Genomic DNA, 25,002 nt, shown 5'->3' on the forward strand with positions numbered 1-25,002 from the left:
TGTATTTCAGTTATACCATTGTGACCTGTGACAATGTAACTGGCCATAGATTCTTCTGAAGCTCATGGACATAATGGCTTTTGCGAGCACGGGTATGGGATCTTGAAAAAAGCAATTGGACAAATATCTACAGGTCGAATCGGAGCAAATTTAACTCCTAGACCTGTTGTCAGGAATTCTACATCCTTGAAAACAAATAGTAACAGTCACATGATTTGTACAGTAACTTTGTAAACCAAAAACAATATATGTTTCAAGTGAAAAACACAACTCGCTGACGGCCTTTGCATTGTGAAGCCTCTAGCTGCCGAACAGGGCTGGCTAGCTTGACTTAGACATACATAGTGCCAAGTGTAGGGAACTGAACAAACAACATGACATTGTATCTAAACACAATAGGACATGCTAATATAGAATCCATGGTAAATCACTGAAGGAGTCAGTTTAGACCATTCGGATCCATAGTGTGTAACGATACCTGTGCTTCAACGCACACGACCGCATGAATCACAACCCGTATCAGTCTACCGTAACCACATACACAGGATTGGCACATTTAGACACGACAATGCTATTTGATACCAAATAGATGTACCTGATTAATGTATGCTCTTATAATGACGGGTGAATGTAGCAGCGTAGCTGAAGTAAAATGAGTGAACAATTTGGGCAACATTTTATGACTTGGTGACTTGGCTTCGGACTTGTTCAAAGCCCACATTGTGTGTCTTTTCATTGTTTCATAAGGAACGATCAAACAACCAAGTATCATCCTCATGGCGCAGAGAAATGGTCAGGTTTACATACTGCACAAATTGATGAGTCCGTACCTGAAATGATGGTGAACACCATTCAAAGATAGATTCATAAGTTCTAAGCCACAGAGAGACACACAGAGAAATCTTTGACGTAGAGACATTTCAAATTAATCCCCTTCCAAAAGGATACACACGTTTGTCCCTGTGGGAGGGGGCTTCTCTTTGCTGTCCGAAATGTTCTAGACAGGTGCTACGACGTCATCGTCCTTCTAGAATGGGTATCGAATAGAACTTTCTTTTAACTTCGGAAACAGAAGAAGTCTTGACGTAGGAAGATCAGTTGTGGATGCTGAAGTCGTAATCCACACTGATGGATTGAAGGCATTGCCTTCCAGGACGTTCTTCTTTATCGAGGCTGTCACGCAAAACTGTGCTGGGCATCTGTGAAAGGTTGCAGATGATCGGGCACCTTTCCCTATTCTGTACTAATATCTACATGGACCGCTTTTGTTGTTATCGACAGGTCACAGACCACTGCTTACTTTACTAAATTGCCACACAGAAATAACTTGCTCAAGTCGCTCGAGCTTTTGTCGATGTTCCGCTTTCACACGTCATGTAATGTCATGCAATGTCCAGATGAAAAGATTTTACTTGTACTACATTCCTCTAGGTGAGGCTCATTGCTTATATCTCACCCTTGTACGATGGTGTACAGTCGCCCTTTAAAATCATATTGAAATGAACTCTTTTAATGTATGTGTACAGGTAAGCCAAGTCCAGTTGTGGGGTGTAGGAATAAAATAATATGTTCTCTGTTCTGTACACTGCTTTAGAGGTCCGTTGGTTCATTAGCACCATAGCTTCTAAATGTCTCCACCGACGTTTTCAGACCGGTTTGGCCCGTTGCACTGTGGTTGGTTAAAACCAGTTCATTCACCGGTGAACCGGATGTTCTGTAACGACAACAGTAGCACAAGCAGTAACGGCGGAAGCAGAAAGGAAGCGACGTCTTGATTGTCTTCCTGATCGACTTTGACATGAGGACATAGATGAAAGGGTTCAGGCAGGATTGCACGTACGGTAAGCAGGTGAGCAGGATCTGAAATACAAAGAATTTTTCATAATTGCAAGTGTAACGATTAAGCTCTTTACAACGATCCAGACAATTCAGTGACTGACATCGCGGGCATCGCTCTGAGCAAGTTTGATACGATGACATATACTAACCAAGACTAACCACCCGATCCCGTTAGTCGCATCTTACGACAAGCATTGGTTGCAGAAGCTCAGTTCTAGCCCAGATCTCCACGGGATGTCAAACAAGTAAGTTAACCAACAAGCCAACAAACCAACTCACTCACTCACTCACCCAAGCATTGGTTGTTGAAGCTCAGTTCTAGCCCAGATCTTCACGGGATGTCAAACAAGTAAGTTAACTAACAAGCCAACAAACCAACTCACTCACTCACTCACCCAAGCATTGGTTGTTGAAGCTCAGTTCTAGCCCAGATCTTCACGGGATGTCAAACAAGTAAGTTAACCAACAAGCTAACAAACCAACTCACTCACTCACCCAAGCATTGGTTGTTGAAGCTCAGTTCTAACTCTGACCTCCACGGCTTGGAAATTCGAAAAATACTTTCCTATCTGTAGTGATTTACGCCTATTGCCAAGGCGTTTTTCGGAAAACGTTCTGAACGAAGGCCATTAGCATGATTTATCAATTCATTGCATTTTCAAAGAAAGGTTTTGATGTTTAAACTTTGATTGTCATCGATGTACATATTAACTACATTACTAGTCCACAACATCATTTTAATCTCATAAACGTGACATTCTGATTGCTTGTACAATCATTTTAAACTCAATTCAAAGATGCTGTTGTGTGACACAGTTTCGTGTTATTTGACCACTGTAATGTGGCACAGCTGGCGTCATGATCAAATAGCTCCATCACTCCACGGCAAACTTCATGTATTCGGTCTTTAGGATGAGCTTCTTCAGTTTCAAGACTCCATTTCAGACAATCTCGGTTCTACTGACACAGATAAAATTCAAACGTCTCATTTAATGTACAAAAAGATCATGTTTGTCAGAAAATATATAAGACGCACAGTAAAAAATCCATATCTTATTTTCCAAATTTACCATAACACTAATCACGGAGGGGCCAAGAATCCGTGAAATGCATGTACACATGTGCCAGATTTTAGCATACGTGTAACATGTACGCACGTCATCCAAGGATTATCACAATACTAATTTGCAAGAAATATCCCATGACAAGTATAATAAATTTTTAAATGTTCTATTTAATATGATGCATAATGAATATATTCTCTTTGTCCCATCAGAATGCATAAGTACAGAATTTAGTCACTCTTGAAAAGGGACACGATTGCCCAAGTTGTAGAAGGTCCAGCAATTCGTTTTGTGGAGTTTCGTCCCGTGGGTACACCCGGAACCTACGATTCTTGGGTGAAGTCCCGGTTCGCCCATGTTATTTTGCTGGGTTTAAATTTGTCAGCACTGAATCCGTCACCGTGGTGTTCACTACACCAAAGCGGTAAACGTCTGAGATTACCACTCCAGACTTTACTCCAACATTAGAGTGAGTGAGTTTAGATTTACGCCGCTTTTATCAACATTCCAACAGTATCACGGCGGGGGAACCATAAATGGGCTCCAAACATTGTACCCATGCGGGGAATCGACTGACTGACTGACTGAGTTTAGTTTTACGCCGCTTTTAGCAATATTCCAGCAATATCACGGCGGGGGACACCAGAAATAGGCTTCACACATTGTGCCCATGTGGGGAATCGAACCCGGGTCTTCTGCGTGACGAGCCAACGCTTTAACCTCTAGGCTACCCCACCGCCCCCGCGGGGAATCGAACCCTAGGCCTTTGGCATGACGAGCGAACGCTTTAAACACTGGGCTACCCAACCGCCCCTCCAACATTAGACTGTCGCGCATTGATATAACAGGAATACTGTGCAACCCAACCAACTCACACACTCTTTTGAGAGGTCTTCGCTTACAATATCTTCTTTGTTTCGTGTCCCCAACACAAATCTGATAATGCACAACTTGGAGCCAAGGACATTAATAGGTCAAGATGCTGACTGCAATGGGCTCAGGTGTCAAAGTATAAATTTGATCTTGGTTACTGTATCTTTAAAAGTATCAGATTCAGTTAATGACGCGTAAAGGAAACATGTAGAAGAAAAATGTAAGGCTTATCATGATATTATTAACCGGACTGATACTGACGTAGTTTTTTTATCGGTTGAGCCTTTTGGGCGAAGAACCCACGCATTTCTTTTCTTTTATAAAACGTGTAGCCAAGTGGTTAAAGCGTCCGTTCGTCACGCAGAAGACCGGGGTTTGCTTCCTCACATGGGCACAATGTGTGAAGCCCATTTCTAGTGTCCCCCACCGTGATATTGCTGGAATATTGATAAAAGCGGCGTAAAAGTAAAACTCACGCACAATAAAACGTGAATGGCAGAGAATAACGTCAACGCCTGCACATATAATACAGAAATATAAATATATAAAAGTCTAGTCAGATTAATATTGATATGATGTATATATTCGTGTAATAAAATCATTCTTTGTTATCACGCACAGAACTTGATCTCATACAATACAACCAGAAATTATTGAGAATTTAAAGATTGTAATTCTTTTTATATTTTTCACTCATTACTCACGTATTAAATGTGAATATTAGCAGAACATAACTCCAGATTCGAAGACAGGTGAACAGTTAGTATTTTGTCAAGTCACCATGGGCAGCAATGCAGGCTTCAATGCAGGGGTGGGGTGGGGGTGGGGTGGCGGAGGCATACTACTGATCAAAGAAGTTAGAAAGTCGTGGTCCATGCTGTCCCAATATCGGACCACCTCTTCTTTCATTTCAGCAATATTTGTCAGATTTGTCTTATTGACACTATCCTTCATAAGTCCACAAACATTTTCTATTGGATTTAGGTCAGGGCTATAGCTTGGCCAATCTAATAATCTCATATTTTGGGTCCGAAACCAGGCCTGTGAATGCTTTAACGATGTTTTGGGTCGTTGTCCTGCTGGAAAATTCAAAAATTTCCATAGGACACGTGAGCATATGGAAGTAAATGTCCCTCAAAAATATCTGTGTACCGCTCACTGTTCATATTCCCTTCAAATATACAAAGGGGCGTTGCCCCTAATACAGATATCCCACCCCACACGTTAAATTTCGGACTGTACTTTGGGCGCTGATACAAAGGTTTTTCAGTTTGTTTGGTCCAGAATTTCAGTGTATTAGAAAACAACCACACATAACTTTCATCGGAGAAAATCACATTGTTCCAGTTAGAATTTCCATGCTGTAAGCACAAGTTCAACCTTCGCTCCTTTTGTTCAGGTTTCATGATCGTTGATGGAATTCCTCGACTTTTCTGCCAACCCATTGCATGCAGCTCAGTTCTAATTGTCTGCTTACAGACAGCCACGGTTCCTCTATCAATCATATCCAGCCTTAAGTTTTCTAAACTCCTTCGTTTGTTTTTAGAAACAAGAATACCAAGCCGCCTCCTGTCACCGACAGTCAATTTTCTGGGCCTGCCTGCGCCTCCCTGGTGCTCAATGCCATATCTATTTGCAATATTTTTCAAAACACGATAAACAGTGAACAAAGAGATGCCTGTTCTACTTGAAATCACTTTAACTGATCTGATGTCCTCGTTATAATACTCTAAAATCAACTTCCTCTTCTCTAAATCATCCATACTGAGGATCACTGAAAATGTCGTCAGCTAGCAAGTAAACGAAGGGGGATAACTCTTCACAAACTAATGAAAAAGGATTAACGGAGTTGTCTCTCTTGAATGCGTTTTCTGAGCATGTATCCTGTTTATTGCACAAGGTTTTGCCATGTCTTGTGTTGAAGAACAATAAAAAACGAATCATTGCTGAAACCCGCCATTGCAATGTCATCAACATCAGATCTTAGATCTCGCTACCGCGAAACAAAACATTCCAAGTACGACCATAAAACCGACCATTCACAGCGTCGCTTATCATGATCTGGGTTACCGAAAACAAATATTTGATTTTAATAAGGTTGCAATGGTGAGGCGAACGATCAAAGTGGGCGAAACTTTGAAGCATCCATAAAAGGCATGAATCTTAAATAAACCTTCATGGGACGAGGTTTTCTGTTGGTCTGTTTGTTTGTTTGTTGTTTAGCACCGCTGTCAACAATTCTCTAGCTTCGTGAGATTCAACAAAAACGTGAATTTCATGATATCCCAACATGACACTGTAAAGAATATCTGTGGTGTTTTGGCAACTTTTACACAATGTTTGAGACTTCTAAGCCACAATCTAACACTCTTCAAAAGTATTCACCTCGTCTTTTGGAAAATAATCCAAGAGCATCAGGTGTTGTATATTGTCTACGCCAGGTAAACACAATATGGTGCTTGACATCATGAGCATCGATGTACGCGACTGGGATACGATAACATGCAACAACCAACTCAACGACCACAAGAAGACCAAATTTCCCCCAAATCTTTAATAGTGAATGAGTGAGTTTAGTTTTACGCCGCACTCAGCAATATTCCAGCTATATGGCGGCGGTCTGTAAATAATCGAGTCTGGACCAGACAATCCTGTGATCAACAGCATGAGCATCGATCTGCGCAATTGGGAACCGATGACATGTGTCAACCAAGTCAACGAGCCTGACCACCTGATTCCGTTAGTCGCCTCTTACGACAAGCATGGGTTACTGAAGATCAATATTCTAACCCGGACCTTCACGGGTACAAATCTTTAATAGGGTAAAGGGGACATACGGGTTGTTGAAAACAGAGCTTCTGTAATCTAACTACTAAAACGACTTGTTAACGTCTAGGCGACAACAAATCATTTATAACAGCATATTAGATTGTTTTTATCTCGATAACAAGCGTTTCTGAATGCAAATAATAAAGGCCGTGCTATTATGTTGCTGAAAATGGTTTAAACCCAGCTGTTTCTGAGCGCCATGACACCCTACCTCTCAATGGTAGTGTTGATGATTTTTGGTTTTTAAGATAGAAATTTACGAATCAAAGTAGTAATGAAATGAGATTTGTTTTTAAAGTCATCTGATTGGTTAAAGAAACCAGACAGGATTCATTATGATTTGGCTCTCCATGTTTGCTCATGGTTCACTTGACGTGATCTTCTGAGGATATGTTTTCATGTATTCGTGAAGGGAGATATCTCTGGTAATTCACCTTTCCATTTCTGAGTTGTTAAAGAGAAGAAGATATATTACCACATCCTTCAGATTGAGGCTTTTGTCTACAAATAATGGAACCTTGAGGATACCCGTACCTTTCACACCTGGTAGTTGTGAGTGATTCATAAACGTTATGATATGGTAGGGAAATCCATACACATACATTTGACTGATTTTACTAAAGGGGATTTCGTATAAGGACGTCCGTGAAGATGCGGGTTATAATTGATCTTCAGTAACCCATGCTTGTCGTATGGGGGGACTAATGGGGTCGGGTTGTCAGGCTCTCTCACTGGGTTAGCACATGTCATCGTATCCCAATCGATGCTCATGCTGTTGATCACTGGATTGCCTGGTCCAGACTCGATTATTTACAAATCGCCGCCATATAGCTGGAATATTTCTGAGTGCGGTGAAAAAATAAACTCACTTACTCTGTATAAGGACGTGGTTTTCTCACAAAAAATACCCAGTACAACGTCAGTTACTGATGTTTTCTTTGTTCAAATGTAAAAAAATGTTTATTATACAGACTAAAGGAGAAGAGATGGATAACTAAAGTAAACGGCACGAAATGTCAATAAAGAGACATGTTTAATGTGCGGTACTCTGTTTTAAGTCGAAGTATGTTCAGCTGCATGTTTGTTCTCATTTATATCGAAAATGACGAGGTGACCGGAGGTGTATATCCTGGTAACAATAGGGATTGAGTGTGGCTCTCGCAAGGCAGTGCGTCCGTCAGTTTGTTCTCTTTTATAACGACGCGTGAGATCAACATGAGCCAAAAGCTCAAAGTTAAAGGTCACATGCAACCAAAAAATCAAACATAAATAAAACACAATTATCACTTATTCATGACATATGATATACATTGCTGGTTATGAAAAAACATATAAACAAAATTATAAGCGTACAATCGCAAATCAAAAGTGCAATATTGTGTACTTGTGTTTACTTCCCAAGAAACGAAGCAGCCGGGATACCGAACCCAGTCAGAGCGGGTGGGTGTGCACTCAAGTGTAACGGCTGGTTCATTTGCAGATGCCCTCACGGCTCATTGTGTGTGTATATATAGAGATGTTGGGTTTTGTAAATACATGCTCATTTTTTGTGTGTAACATTTTGCAATCAACAGACATCATAACATGCCATGTGTTCAAGTATCACACCTGCCTGTTTGTGTAATTACATAATGTGACAGCGACCGAACTCGGGCCATAAATCAATGCGTTTTGTTTATGGTGTATAGCCTGATTGGTGTTAAGTTCAAATTGCATGTGGTCTGTGATCGAAGTTGTGTATTGAATATTGTCATTAGCAGACAGGCAGGTAGACACACAGGTGTCAATAAAACAAGACATTGAGTTTTGTCTGTGACAACGACATATCTATATCACAGTTCGAAATTCTGTCAACGCTAAATAATGACATTGCTTTTAAGTATCGAACTGAGAAAGTGACTCGGTAAGAAGAACGTGTGGTGAAATAGACAAATGAAATTATATAAACAGTTTATTTACTGTCATAACATATAAAAAGCTCGCGCCTGTGAGATATCAACAAAACATTAGGAAAATAGCTCACACCAAAGCCTTCACCGAGTATTCACCGGACAGCCCGCTTCCAAGTTGCGCGAACCTATTTCACTGCGCACGTGCTATGACCGCAGCCCAGCTGTTGAAACCAGTTTTTAATTAGTGAATCGTTTGAACTCCGATTTCGCGCGGTTTTTTTCATCGCGTTATTTTTCAACTTTATAAGTTGAATTTGCATTTTTGATGATTTGTTTCGGTAAGTCCATACCGAAAGATATCAGAATCTGCAAAGTTGTGTTGTACGTTGCATGTAACCTTTAAGCATTTTTTCACCGCCGTCATGAAATCCACGGGCAGGGATGCGATACCCACAAACCAACAAACAATGAGGGCCAGCTTGTATCCAGAGCCACGACCATTGGTCTCTGGCTGTCATGAGGGTCACATTCCTACACAGTGAGTTGCAGCCTTCGGTCCCAACACAATACGAGGCTCGTAACTATGTACAATAACCTTGATTGTCAAGTTCAGGACAAGAAAATCCGTACATATTTGGAAAGATAAGTGTAAGTATCATTGTCGATACTCGTTCACTTTTACATAAAAATACGATGCTACTACTTTGCCTAAGGTCATAAAGATAATGGGTAACCCTGCTATAAGGTTGATAACAAAGAGATTACATGTATCTTTACGGCGGACAATGGCTAGTACCATTACCTTGGGGATTGGAGATAGTCTTACAGTAATGTAGTAATGCAGTTGCTGAGGTTGCAGAGGGGTTTTCGGACCAGAAGCCCCTGTGTTAACACACTTCCTTGTTGTCCATATATGAGCACCGCATGAAATGTTTCTACAGTAGCGATAAGCGCCGCATGCACACATGCGTCTGTGTATGGATAATGGGTATCTTAATGTTTATAAATGAAGTTAATGCCTCATGTTAGTCATGCTGTTGTTGGCTTCTTAAATAATTTGGCAAATTCGTAGTTCATGCCCTTTTCAATTGAAAAATGCATACTGGCAGTGTGAAGCAGGAAATTGTTAATTATTTCGAAAACATACAAACTGTTGGCAAATATATTTTGGGATTATCAAATGTAATAAATATATGCTTTATCCTTTGATTGTAAAGGCAATAATAATGAATTAACATGATAGACCTATGTTATAGAATTTGTCTAAAAACGTTTCAATCAGGCAGACATCACTGCTAAAACTATTGTAACTATATCGCGAATGTATTACTACTGGATGGTAAATCATGGTCAAATAGTGATGATATCACGTGCCAGAGAACGGGGAACGTATCCTGTTCCTGCACCTTGTCACAAACGCATGGAAAGGCAAGAAAAGATTACCGTGAGGTGGAACATGTGCGGGCTGTACAAAGCTTGTAGTTCCAGCTTCTTCATCACGTGCATGACCAGCTTGGGCCCCCAGCAAATCAGGAAGAGGACAATGATCACAACCAGCATCTTTATAACCTTAAAAAGAAGATAAACAATGCTAAAGAGGATAGGAAAGAAGGTTGTGATATATTTATGAAAAATGTGAATGACTTGTGCAACTTTTCTTCATCATTCTAGTGACTTCACTTGTATCCTGACTCGACCGTTTAGCGAACATCTGCTGATCTCAGAGTAACATTAAAAGACTCGTCGTCTTACTTGACATCGCCACTTCCGCATTTTTGGACAAAGAATCTACTTTCATATATTGATGCTATTGTCATTCGTATTTACCGAAAATCTGAAAATCCATTGCCAAGGCATGTGTACATAGTAAAATAAGAGCCCGAGCGTTCAGAGAATTGTATGCTCAAATCAACTCATAGTTAGAGTAAAACAATACATGACAATACGGATACAAACGGAAATTATTGGAGCGTCAAATGTCTTTCTTCCAGCCGAAATATCTTTGGGCCTGAAAATGGTATTACTAAGGACTTACGATGACGATGTAATGATATCTGAACGTGGATTCCAAGTAGTGGCAAACGTCTGAGACTCGTATCTTTCCGACATAAATAGTGATACCAGCATTAAACTCAACTCACAATCTGACATCATATCAAGCAGCGGATTGATGTACTGTATGATCAGTTTAGTTTATTGTGGTTCACATCTTACGCAAACGACAACAATCAAACTATGGTTAATTGAGGCGCAGTATCGTTCAAACTGTTTTTTTTAAAATTTGTTCGACTGTCAAACATTTGATGATATTTGGAATATATATTTCAGCTCTGCAGCTTCTGCAACACCTCCGATACCTGGGCGACAAGCTATTCCGTATACGAGTACCTTTAAATTTTCAGATGTAATCTGTGAACTTTAATATAAACACGCGACGACGGGACGAAATCTCAGACTTATTCTTATTCTGAGAAGAGAACTTCGTCTTAATCTTCTAAGAGTCACTACCATTAATTTGTGTTTCGGGGTTTTCTATCCTGTTCGATTGATTTACAAGGCGATGTGCCGGAGACATATACGGTTCAGCGTCGCGGAGTCTATAGATATTATCACCAGTAAAGGACACAGCAAACAGGAATGCTATCATTTGATTTATCTGTCAGCCCTAGGCCCAATAAAATCCTAAGACATATGTCTGATTGAACATCGTGGGATAACCATTGGGAATCGTGTCAAAAGGGCGAGACACGTTTGATGGTTGACGGCATGTTCCAAGGGCCATTATAGATATTTGCAATGTCCATTAATAATATATTTATAGATCTTATTACAAGTGGCGCGTATTCTATCCGAATGTAATATGTGAGTTCAGTGTAATATATGTTTTTTCCTTTCTAAGATTTATTTCATTTTGTATCGATATTCTATAATTCCAAATACATGATACAAATGTAAAAACAGCTGAATGAAGTTAGCGTTTACACTGTACACTGTAAACTGTACGATGCCGCTCCGTGAGTGTACTTTGGAAATACGGAATAGAGAAATATTACAGTGGGTAATATTTTGCTCAAACAAATATAAAACATTAACACTATATTTCATGTTGATATTGGGTTTAAAAGGCAAATTAACATTAAGAATAATATGGATGGATCACTGAAAACCACTGATGATGGTATCCTCTCACTTAGCCAGATTCTGTCAAAACAGGCCTCTCACATAGCCAGAGTGGGATTTGGCTGACTGGGGTTAGTGTTTTGATAACACTTAGTCCATATGAGCCATAGTTTGTTTCAACAAAATTCTCAATTAGTGAGATACATGTACATTGATATGGTATTATTAAATTTTTTTTAGGATTTGAGGAAATGCTCAATTAGTGACATTAGTGACATTTGTATTTAAGTGAGATACATTAATAATGGTATTATTTGAATTCTATTGGGGATTTCAGGAAATACTCAATTGGTGATATTAGTGAAATGATTTTAAGAAGTCCAAGATAATTATGCAAAAATAATTATTATTCCGAAGAAGTCAGACTTATACAATCACCAAGTGAATTCAAGAATAAGATGACATCATATTGTAATTCATTTGGGTTTGATATCAACATTGGAAACAGGTTCTGTCAAATAATCCACTGTACACTCCGATTAGAATGCAGCGATTTAAATGTCCATAAAGTAAGTAGATTTATATCCGATAACCCATCATGTACTTGTTGTGCTGCCTTTGAGGACACCCTTCATTATCTTTTATATGTCCCAACTATGATGCTATAAGTATACATAACTTTATCATCACTTCAAGAAGAAATATAGCAACGATGAGGGCTCCTTGGCTTTACTTCTATCTAGCCTAATGTGTCTTTCACATATTTGATGAAAGTTGTAATAGTTTTAGTTAATATGAATCATTTCACTGCTAGTCGAATGCTCTTCGACCGGATGTACTGGAAGGTCTTCAAGTTTCGATAAATTTTTCACCACAAAACCTTTTTTCTTAGTTTAAAAATATCAATGGGTATCATGAATCTCAAAACAGAAGAACCCTTTGTTCAAACAGCTATCTTAATTACCTCTAACAATCTTGAAGAAGATATGTACCAAACAATGATACTTTTCACATGAACCGTAGAACAGAAACTGATCAGTTAACGTTTGAGATACATACGGCTAACTTTCATTGTGTTCTCTAGAAAACCGATGAAGATAGCAACTAAAGTGTGGAAAATATAATTTCACTTGTCCCTCTGTTGTCTTTGGAGATACATCACTGCAATCAGTAGTTATAATCGACACTAATAGCCCACTTGTACAGGTACATTTTGGTCGAAATCGGACGGTTGGTTGGTTGGTTTGAGAATTACGGGTGTTTGAATTGTATTTGAGGGCTAGAAATCATCGTCCAAAACGGAGCCAGAACACGTTTTAGACAGGCGAGCGGATCTTCCAAATACAGCCGGGGTCGCAGGGGTCATGTACCTTTTTAAAGAAGTTCTGGAGAAGAAATAGTTCCCTCTTTAAAAGGCTGTATCTCAGTTGTTCTTGGGTCTACGGCCAAAACAATTAGTGTTCTGGAATCACCAAGACTTCTTCTATCATCCTGGCACTTTTTGTGCAGAATTTGCACAATGGTTACTGGACATCAGTTATGGAAAGTTTGAAATTTTGGAATTAATTTTGAATTATCTCTCCTTTGCTATTGGGCCTAGAGCCTAGAGAGTTTTAAGGGGAATATTTTCACCTCGGTGGGCATCTGTGATTTTTTGTGAGCGATTCGGAGCATTGGTTTAGGAGGTATGTTTGGTACAAAAATCGGCGGAATAAGAAATGATAATAATAATAATCCGAACGATTACAATAGGTCTCCTGCCTAGAGGCAAGGAGCCCTAATTAATCAATGTTAAGTTTTCATCTGGACCTTTGCAGAACTGAAAGTATTTTTGATGTTCAGATGTTTATATTCATGTATATTGTATGCTTAATGTTATTTATGATATGTACTTTTGTAATATTGTTATGAAATGCAAGCCGCATAAATGTTATTTTGTCTGGAGAGACTTTAATATAAGCTTTTTGCTTGTTTGCCGATCCAGTTTCTTAACAATATATCAGAAATAAATATGTTAAACCGAATTTTCATATTACAAACAAACGCACACACAGTTGCATACTTCTTAAATCGTGTCGCATTCAAACTTACGCTGTTTCTGAAATACACTTGGAAGATGGAAGTTACGTGTCCTTGTCGTGTGGCTTAAGGATCAAGCTGGCAGTTATATAAATATTCTTCTGAAAATCCAATTAATATCTAGAACAGTCGTTACAAACATTTTTAGGTATACGGGATTTTTTCTTCTGATTAGTTAATCACAACTGTGACAGACGGGAAACATCCCCTGGGAAACGTTGTTGCACAAATGAGCTTTTACCGGCTCCTTAGCCACTGACTACAGCAGAATCGATAATTGTAACGACATTACAATAGGCTCCGGGTAATCGCCACGTTGCTCTTCGATTCATGTCCCTGTATGTTGGACGTATTAAAGAAATAGTAAGATTATTATCGTGCAAGTAACAAGAATACTCATGTTTATCCAATTTGTGTCTTGGCAATGTCTCGATGTCTCAATGTATGTAGGTTAAACTGTTTTTTTTCAGTTCCCATGTGTGTATTTACGATCACCATGGTGGCCCACTTATTGCTTCACTTTATGGACCTCCTGGTCGGTATGTTACAAATTATTATTACCATATATAGATCATGGTCATTATATATATGAAACCACTTACATCGTTACAACATAATACATGTCTACCTTTCCCAGTGCACTAATTTCTTTAAGAAGGTCAACGACCAGATGCTTACAAACTGCCCAAACCACTCTTGTCGGCCGTATGTCACTGTATATGCATTGCTAGCCACATTATAGCTCTAAGGTCAACCATCATGATAACCAGCAGCAGCTGATGAAGCCACTGTTCAGAGAAGACAAAAACACTCAGAAAAACCTGCTGTGGCATGGTTCCTTTCTGGGCATCATTTTGATACATTATGGATGAAAGGCTACTTGGCCTGAAGCTCCATACTTGTAATTAGTCCCCGCAGTGACATTAAAAGTCACAGGTTGTTCATACGAGGTCGTGCAGGAATATGACTTGCATCCATGACACAGGAGACAGAAGGCTTTCAAACCCCTAATGTTATGTGCGTCCTCGAAATGCCGAGTGTAAAGATGCTTGTTGCATACAGCGCCTTGTACGTGTCACATGTGGAACATTTTAGCTATATTAGCTATGAAGTCAACGATACTACTTTTGTATTCATAGTCACTACGTTAACAGAGATTATTGTATCATAAATAACTTAATATAATATGTGTCCTTAATATAGTATCTGTGCGTTTGTTTGCATACAAAACACAATGTATTGTTTTAAATTTAACTCATTCCTTAACAAGCGATGGGGGTAAATGTTTAGCCACACCACACTAAGCATATGAAATACTGAGCCAGCATACAGTGATTTTCTCAATCGATACGATCCTTGTCTGTGTTTCAGTCTCATTGTAACCAAATTTCTCTTTGACAGTTTACAGACAGTGATGGATGTTGTTTTCAATGACAACAGAAACATTACTTAGAGAAGAACATTGTTATATGTGACAGCCACGTACTTTTTAACCATTCATAGATTATCGATTGATGCTAATGAAATAGCACTTATACGCTTAGTGCCATTTGAAAGCACTCTGTCATTCTGAAGCAAGCTTACTTGTTCTTTAATAAGCTTCATCTGGGTCCTGCATCACCATAAACAAAATAAAGGAAGTATCCCTGACATTTTGTGATCAGTTTTATAACAAAGTCTTCAGGCGCAGGCATTCAGACTCTGTCGGTGCCAAGGCGAACGCAGTCAGTTGATGTGCAGATGCAGCTGAGACCTCAGCTGCTTGTTATGATCACGGTTAAATATATAGGGGAATCATTTTAACAAAATTTGCGTCAATAGTGTGAAGCCAAATCTGCAAATGTCATGTTCGTATGATACATGTTGACAATTCTGAAACATACTCGTCTGTGTGTGATGTGGTGCAAACTCGATATATTCACGGATACCGTCGACACATCAGCAAACGGTTCCTATGATTGTCTGATAGCACTGGGGGCGATGGGGTAAGCCTAGTGGTTAAAGCTTTCGCTCGGCACGCGGAAGGCCCGGGTTCGATTCCCAATATGGGTACAATGTGTGCAGCCCATTTCTGGTGTCCCCTGTCGTGATATTGCTGGAAGATTGCTAAAACCCATCTCACTCACTCACTCTGATGGTGCTGAACATTCTATCAGATGCACACGAGTACTATATTACACAAACATAGCAAAATGTTCTGTATGGCGTTTTGTTATTACTAATATTGTCCGTTTCCGTTGTAGTAATTTAGGTCAGCATCATTTGTTTTATTTGAGTAAACGCAAATTTAGACTTGTTTTAACTTGTTCTTTAATTTTGAGTTTGTGGATTGGAATACAGCCCTGTTTTCTGGAATCCTTTTCCAGAATAAAATGAAATGAAGGCATAACATGTATGAACCTACACTCACGAATCAATGCAAAACGTAAGCGCAATGACATTAGTGATCATGCCCTGATCTACTAATTGCCTGTGTTTTAAGTGAAGGTCAGAGGCATAAAACAGGGGATCATGAAAAGACATTGTACGATTGTCACGGTCGAGTATTAAAGAGAATAATGACATGAAATCAAGTCTTTGGTGTTTACGTGAAGTTCAGACTATAGACAGTTCAACTGCCAACAAATGATCGGAAATTACACTGACCCGGTGTACGACCCCGTGCATGTAGAGTGAGTGAGTGAGTGAGTGAGTGAGTAAGTGAGTGAGTGAGTAAGTGAGTGTCAACTTAAGTCAGCGAGCCTGACCCCCATATCCTGTTAGTCGCCTCTTACGACAAGCATGGGCTACTGAAGATTAATTCTAAATCGGATCTTCACGGGTGCCGAAGATTATAAAAGATGAGAACAGTGTGCTATTTCAATATCTTCTCAAGAAGTGCATTTATGGGTCAATGTGTGTCGCCATACGAAAATCGAACATAAACTTGGGATTAGATTTTACAAAAGTGAGCGTTGTTGTCGATCTTGCACCAGTCATATACTTATAATTTCAGACAATGTGTATGTGACAATAACGATACATGTTTAAAACAAAGCCGAAAAGTATGAAACTCACGATATAGCCGAGCAAAGAATGCATTTGGAACATTTAGTTGCGTTTACCTCTTAACAGGGATTGCCTGGTCCAGAGTAGATTATTTACAGACCACCGCCATATAGCTGGAATATTGCTAAGTGCATCTTTGTTTCTTTAACTTATTCACAAAAGTCGAAAAGGAAACTTTCTTATGTATACTAGCCACATAAAGAAACTGTGCATTGTCAAAATATTATCCCAGTTGATAAGTACGATAACAATGTCAAAGGTACATATAAACTTTAATGGAGGGATCATGAGACCATAACAAGTCGGGAGAATTACAATTGAAAAGTCAATCACAATGACGTCACTAGTCCACAAGCGGGACAGGGGTCAAACGACCATGTCACAAGCTCAATAACGGGTATGTCCACCATCGGCATTGAGAACAGCAGTGCTTCGACGACGCATAGAGCCTATTAAACGTGCAAGGAAGGCTTGTGGGATGTCACGCCAGATTCTCTCAAGTTCTGTTGCAAGGTCAAGGACGTTATCTGGCGGATGAGGAAGACGGCGTAGACGTCGATCCATCTCGTCCCAAACATGCTCTATCGGGGAGAGATCCGGTGAATTTGCAGGCCAAGGCAGTAAGTCAACGTTGTGGTGTTGCAAGAAATCCATAGCAACCCTTGCCGTATGAGGGCGGGCATTGTCCTGTTGGAATGTTAACCCAGGGCCATGACGTTGCAGGAAAGGAATTGCCACAGGTCGAAGAATCTGATCCCTGTAGCCCACACAAGTTAAGTTGCCCTGTACAATCACCAAAGGAGTTCTTTGGCGTGCTGTTATTCTACCCCACATCATCACGGCACCACCACCAAAGCGAACCCTCCAAGACACAGGCCTGTGCATAACGTTCTCCCACGCGTCTATAGGCACGTTGACGTCCATCACTATGGGAAATGTTAAACCTGGACTCATCTGTAAAAACAACATTTCTCCACCAAAACAAGGGTCTGCGGACATGATTTCGGCAGTACATTCGGCGAGCTTGTCGATGACGTTGTGTCAGGACAAGCCGTATGGCGTGACGTCGTGGTCTGATCCCGTGATGACGTAAACGTTGTCGAACTGTGTTGGGGTGGATACGGCGAAGTCCTGGGATGGTTCGGGCAGTAATCACTGCAGTCTGAAACCTGTGGCGAAGATGGGTCACCCTTATCCATCTGTCCTGTCTTGGCGTTGTTACACGTGGACGTCCAGAACGTGGCCCATCGATGACGTCATTTGTGTTCTGATAGCGTCTCACCAGTGCAGAAATGGTGTTCCGGTGGCAGTGGAAATGTGCAGCCACTTGTCGTTGAGACATTCCCCCACGGACCATCCCAATGGCCTCATGACGTTGTGCAGACGTGAGCCTTGGCATGCTATGCGTTTCAATAGCCGTTTAATTTTTTGAACGATCGCAAGGGCAGGTGTTGAGCTATCTAAAGTGACAGTATTGTGTGGCATTCATTTGCTCTGTTTCTCTTTCCCGGAATGCACGTGCAACAACGTATTGCACGTCTCAAGGACGAACCCACTGACGTCACGGAACGTGGCACGTGCATGCATGTTGGATACATGTCACTAATCTCTGAGTTTAAATCCTTATGTGTCTGCACAGGTTTGATAAATTTAGATTTTAAATTTTTGTATGCACAGTTTCTTTATGTGCCTAGTATATATCCGCCTGTCCATTTCCACAAGGATTTCGAACAGACAGTATCAATAACAACTCACATGCTATCGTAAAAGCATCTCGTATATGAGAAAGGGGACAACCACTGAAAGAAATGAGAGAAATTATGGAATCATCTTCTCTGCCATCACGATCTATACCTGTCTCCTCGCCTGCAACGCCTCCTCCCCAGGGGACGACGGCCTGCTTCTGTTGGAATGCCTCACAGTATCGGGACTTTCGTTATTAAGTTTCCAGTTTCCAGAGTCGTTACGGGCTTTGTTGCTGCACTGGTGGTAGGACCTGGAAGACAAAAAGAGAAGTCGTAGATAGACGTATAGAACCGCAGCTGATATGCTACGCTGGTGGTAGGATCTGAAAGACAAAATTAGAACTCGTAGAACTACTTAGTATATAACTGATCTAATTTCTTCTCGCTTGGGACATAACTTGTTCGCAATTTCACCACAACATTGTGATTGTTTGCATGGCGGCGTGTCGTTTTTTGTTGCTGTAAAACTACTTTAGTCAGGAAACGCCACCTTCATTACGAAGACATTTTGGAAAGCGCTTAAATTGTTTAAGTCACAATACTACATGATTCGTTAATCACAGACAATAGAACCTCCATAGGGGACAAGTCGAATTGGAAAATGAACGTTTGGAATAACTTTGAAACACTGTAATGAAAGTTCTGGAACACTGTACAGTCATTGTACAGATAGCTCTTTCCACACCCATCAGACTCGCCTTTATGTAGATATATTATTTTCATGTGCAATTATGTAATTCAATCAACTCTAACGTCTAATGGTGGTTGTCCTTGAATTACCATACAATTATCTCCAAGGTGCATATTTCGATCAATATCAGGACGCTATTAAGTAGTCCAAAAACGGATAAGCAACATAACACATACAAATGTACTCTGATAATCTTCAGTGATAATATCCATATGTCTTCAAAACTTATGTGTTAATGTTAATTTGAAAGTGGAAAATGTCTGACACTATTTTGTAATGTATTACAACGAATCTGAGAAAGCTTATAGTTTGTCTGAAATTATCAAATTCAATATTACATCGTACTATATAATGTTTGATATGTAATTTGAATGCAGCAGATTTCTGAAAATTAAAAATTGTTAACATAAGCAGTTAAGTGAATATTGAATAAAAAGAGACAGAGATCGTCAATAAAAAGACAAAAGACTGAATTCATATTTTTGAAAGACCATTCGCCAAATCTACCATTGAAAAACCGTCCTTCACCTAATGTTCCACTCCGTTTTTTAATAACACCATTCGCCTAATGCGCCATTCCATCTTTGAAAACCACCCTTCACCTTATGCGCCATTCCATCTTTAAAAAATACTTCACCTAATTCACCATTCCATCTTGAAAAACCGCCCTTCACCGAATGCACCATTCCATTTATGAAAAAAACCCTTCACCTAATGTACCATACCATCTTTAAAAAACAGTCACCTATTGCACCATTCCATCTTTGAAAAACTCTTCACCCAATGCACCAATCCATTTTTAAAACCTTTCACCTGTTGCGCCATTCCAACTTTGTCTGGTTATTTTTCAAACCCTGTCAATAAGAGATTGCGATATCGGTTCGCTCCCTGGTAGGCTGCCGTCATAAACACATACGAAGGCAAGTCAACTGTTCACCTGGAAAAACCAAATCCAAATATAGCAACATCCAAATATGGAATGGCCATAGACATCATTTCTGGCACTGGTGCAGAAAATGCAAAATAAAAGGGCAATAAAATACTGGCGGAAGTGTAATGAATAACCAGGTAAATAACTTGAAAAGTCTTTCTGCGATCGATGTAAAATGAGTTCCTTGATACTCGCTAAACAGAGGAATAAACTACGTTATGAGAGCTACCTCCGTAACATGCCTTCAGTACAAATATAAACTGTTTGTCTGCAGCCTAAGGCTATTCATTGATTCACACTTTAGCAACAAATATGTAAGAGAAACATTGTCAAGTGCTTAATTTTGCACGCCTTATATCCCCAACGCATTTACACTGCAGACTCAAGTGGTATTGATTCCTGCCGTTTGTAGTCGCGCGTGACACTTAAGACCCCGCGGAAACTCATCAGTATTCCTGACATCCCCCTTCCTACCATGCCAGCAAAGTCCGCCGCATGGAGGGTTCTTCAAAACGGACTGGGATTGATTATGGATCTTGGCACAATAAAGCTATATACTTGAACAGCGTATCCACTTTATGAGATGGTTGATAGTTTCTGGTGAGTGTATACAGGGACAGATTGACTTTGTGTAATATATGGCAAGTACTAATATTGGAACTTTCCCCTGGTCATCACACTTAAGGATGGTTTGGCCACTTGATGTTAGTACAAGAGCGTTAATCAATGAAGTGCACGTAGTGCTATATGTTCAGAATTCGTGAAATTGGCCTGCGAGCGTTTCTGATGACTGTTCATGAGACATCACCCTATTGATTGCATACAACCTGATTGAACAATTTATTGTGACTTCGTGAAAACTATAGTAATTAACTTCACAAGGCTTACTTTTCTTGTCACGTCTTGTTAATATCAAAGTGACACCGTATGCTATTAAAGTGATGAGAAACTTAGTTAAATCAAGTATGCAAATATATCCTTAATATACGTATAAGATAACATGATTTATAAATAATAATGATTGGATCTAGCCGTTTCGTGAGTGATTGGTTCGTAATAACAGATAAGATCGTAATGTCCAATGCGCCATCTCACGATAGAGTAATTTCCTGTGATACAACATTCAAATTAACCCAAATCAGATTATTTAGATCATAAATGGTCAATAAACTACCTCTACTTGGAGTTTACTCTGACAAGCAGATATCACCAAAAATATTATTTGCGATTCCATGAGCTCGTCCGTTGACATAATTGTTTTCGATAACACGGTTTTGGCGGGTGATGCCAGTTAAAGTGTAAGTACTTTCTTTCAATTGATCTTTTTCAGAAATTGAGGTCTGAATGTGACTGGGTAAACAAAACGTCGTTATCTGGCACTTGCACAGGAACGTGTTATGGAAGGAGCAGATGATCAACTACACCGCCTACTCTACTAAAGCAGAGTTTCACGACAAATTGTTCTGTCTTTTTATGCCTGCCCTGAAGTGGGTGGATTAGTCAGGTTTCAGGTGTTCCCAAGCGTTAAAGAATGGCGTAGCTAACTTTTTCTCAATATGTCCCTTTTCATACCGTACTGTATAACCACCACATCTCAAGGTCCTATGAGATCACACAAATCTGGATCCCATGCCAAATATATCTTATCTACCTTTAGAGATCCGGTATAGAATTGATCTTCAGCAACCCATGCTTGCCTTAACTGGTGACTAACAGTATCAGGTGGTCAGGCTCGCTGACTTTGGTTGACACATTCCATGGTATCCCGAATGTATCCGTATTTAGAAGATTGATGTTTATGCTGTTGATCACGTGATTGTCTGGTCCAGAATCCATTATTTACAGACCGACGCCATATAGCTGGAATATTGTTGAGTGCGGCGTTAAAAAACAACCAAAATAACCCACATCATATCTAATATACCCAAATACACCATCTCACGTCCTGTCTAACACCCAAACTGAATTCATCTGAACCTAATAATTTCTTCTGCCACAATCAAATCGAACCGACTATGACATCTTCCTAATGTTTGACTCTCAGATTTCAGCATGTCACCTGAATATGTATTGGACTGTCACCTACATTATCGGGTCCTTTCATCAGTTTTAACACGTTGTCAGACAACCCTCCAGGGTATAATAAAACCTATTCCTTTCCTTATCTCATGTCATGGAGATCATGTCTTCAACATATAGAGGAGAGGAAGGAGGTCAAGGATTGTGGAAATGGACGCCGTAGATGCGGATGCCGGATGCTTGAGAAGCAGCTGATAGGGCACGCATTGATACCAGTTGTCAAGGTCACTTAATGGACGACCATGCTTGAATCCCATGATAAAGGACATGTGATTCATTGTAGTGTTATACGATTTTGATGCTACTTCTATTACAAAGGTCATTGACACCATATATCTGACGAGATCACTGGATTGCCTGGTCCAGACTCGATTATTTACAGACCGTCACCATATAGATGGAATACTGCTGAGTTTGGCGTTAAACATCAAACCAAACAGCAAACATATATCGAATGGGTGAGGGATATTTACGATAATGTAAGGTTTCCTTGAGAATCCAAACACGTTTGGATAATTTGCACATACATGTTAAAACAAGTCACAATGACTTAGATGAATCCCAAGAATGGGAGTCAAGATCTGCAGAATGTGATCGCAGTGTAAATACTTTATCTTGGTCATGTGTTAATGAAACACTATCCAAAAGTGATAACACCAGGTGTTCTAAAAGGTGAGGATATCCTGCGTCACAGGGGCATCGGATACAAACACATGCAAAGCAAGTAAATTGTCTATTGAAATAAGAGGGAAACATATGTTTCAAATCAAGGAATGGATCTGACATCATTTTACATGTAATACATGTCGGGCACAAGAAGCTCATATCATAATGTGATAAGGCAAATATTATGACAAATTGAACCCTTTATCTTGTGAGAAAATGCTTTTCCACTCCTCAGTTTGCAATAGTCTAGCTGTATTTCATCTAAAACTCTAGATTCTATCTGGTGGTGAAAAGGGACTGAAGACTGAAAAACAATGGATGAAAGCGTTACCAACGACTCAAGAAATCTGGTTGTTGTCAGCCAAGAACCCGAAGCTGACTATCCGATTCTCATTAATCAACTCTTACATCAATTGCAAACGGTCTCCCCTGGATTCCTGAGGGGCCGAGTCGCAATTAGATCATTCTTACAGTGAAAGCGCCCGTCTATATCTACACATTTGATGCATCAGTGACAAAAATAATGTCCGAAACAATATTTCCAACGTATCATATATTCCCGATCTTTTCAAGTGAACAGGTGACTTGCCTTTGTACATGTTTGTGACGGGTGCCATAGTCCTGGCTGGATACAGTAAGCGCTACTAAAAACCTTGTTCCATCACTATTGGTTGGTAATTCATAAATACATGCTCAAATGATATTCGTAATCAAACTGATTGACTCTGCTCTTAGCATATATCTAGATAAGTATGGACAGGTTCTGGCGCATATTTTGGTACAAAAATGGGTTAGTCAGAGTCAGTAAGTAAAAGAACAACATGGATTTCAAGTCTGTTGGAAATATACGTCTTTCCGGACAGCGGGAATGTCACATAATTCCAATACTGGAGAAAAATATAATGCATTTTCTGTTGCAATATGTGCCCCATTAATTTCGTGCGATCATGACCTTCGCATCACTAATAATGTCTCAGTACAAGTTAATTGTCTGCTGATACCATCGTTTGGTAACCATAAACCTCGCATTCAAACCAACATTGATAATGATGCTGGAATAGTTGAGTACAATATGGCTGCTAAATCAGAACATGAGTCCAGGAACGACGTCAATACAGGATAATATGCAGGTATTCATAGAGTTGTGCGACGCCAACGCATAAAATGCCTTATTCATTCCGTTTTCTTGTCCATGAATTTAATTTAGATTAATGACTGGCCAGCTGTGCTTGCTATAGGACATGACACTTCACATTAAAATAATACGATAATACACGAATGCGTGTTGGAAGTTGTTTTCTTTCAAATAACAATTGAATACGTCAGTAAAACATTTCGCTCTAGGGTATAACACGCCATTTCTGTTCAAAACTTGATAATAACACATAAAACCTGATAATGATATGGGACGCCATTAAATGGTAATTTTGAACTCTACGAAACGCAAAATCTAAGATTGTTGCAACGATTTGCCTAAAAATGCTTAGATTGAATTTCTCCATATGGGGGAATTTAACCTGGGCCTTCTGCGCGAAGAATTAATTCTTGTTTTGTAAACTGTGTTAACGGGTGGTGCTACGGTTGTGCTGGATATGCTTGCCCATTTTGCAAACACCTGGTGTCATCATGTATTTTCAGTGGTCCATTCATAGGGTTTTCGCTCCTATGATGCCCTCAACATCAAATAGAATGGGTTATATATTGGCCACTGTGCTACCACCACCTAAGCAGTTAATTAAATGTGACAAAGACGTGTACTGTTCACATGTGAAACAAGGTTTATCAGTACAGTTCTAATAGAACATATCCTGGATGAAATAGACTGCATACGGCAGTATATAGGATAGCCGGTATCTTTGGTCAGTTGGGGCAATCTTTGGTAGGCATTTGGAACAACATCCCCAAGTTTGTTTTCAACCATCTGGCGAGTTCAATACCGTTGCCTCGCTTGTATAAACACTAATGGTGGTCATACTCCATATTTTCAGGCTGTTTAAGTGGTTACACCACACTTCCTTTAAGTTGTCAATAGATGATTGACAAACATTGTTCATGCGCATGAAGGAATAATAGTACATATTATTTTAATGGTATAACATTTACACCACTTCATATTAAGCAGAGGCATTTTCCCCAGTATTATATA

The 25,002-nt window shown here is 39.7% G+C and overlaps 1 protein-coding gene across 1 annotated transcript in view; it reads right to left on the minus strand.

Moving 5' to 3' along the window:
* Positions 1–1,012: 1,012 nt before the first annotated feature.
* The window catches only part of LOC124266944 (cholecystokinin receptor-like), a 39,106-nt gene continuing 15,116 nt past the window's right edge, over positions 1,013–25,002 (minus strand). The window contains exons 2-5 of the mRNA XM_046701801.1: positions 18,599–18,740; positions 9,941–10,066; positions 1,422–1,860; positions 1,013–1,292 (exon numbers count right to left, since the gene is read on the minus strand). Of these exons, the coding sequence (XP_046557757.1) occupies positions 1,591–1,860; positions 9,941–10,066; positions 18,599–18,740 (538 nt within the window). The 3' untranslated portion in view covers positions 1,013–1,292; positions 1,422–1,590. The remainder of the gene's footprint in view (positions 1,293–1,421; positions 1,861–9,940; positions 10,067–18,598; positions 18,741–25,002) is intronic.

The sequence above is a fragment of the Haliotis rubra genome, unplaced genomic scaffold (assembly GCF_003918875.1).
Source record: "Haliotis rubra isolate DU_JTF1 unplaced genomic scaffold, ASM391887v1 Scf129, whole genome shotgun sequence".
NCBI classification, from domain to species: Eukaryota; Metazoa; Mollusca; class Gastropoda; order Lepetellida; family Haliotidae; genus Haliotis; species Haliotis rubra.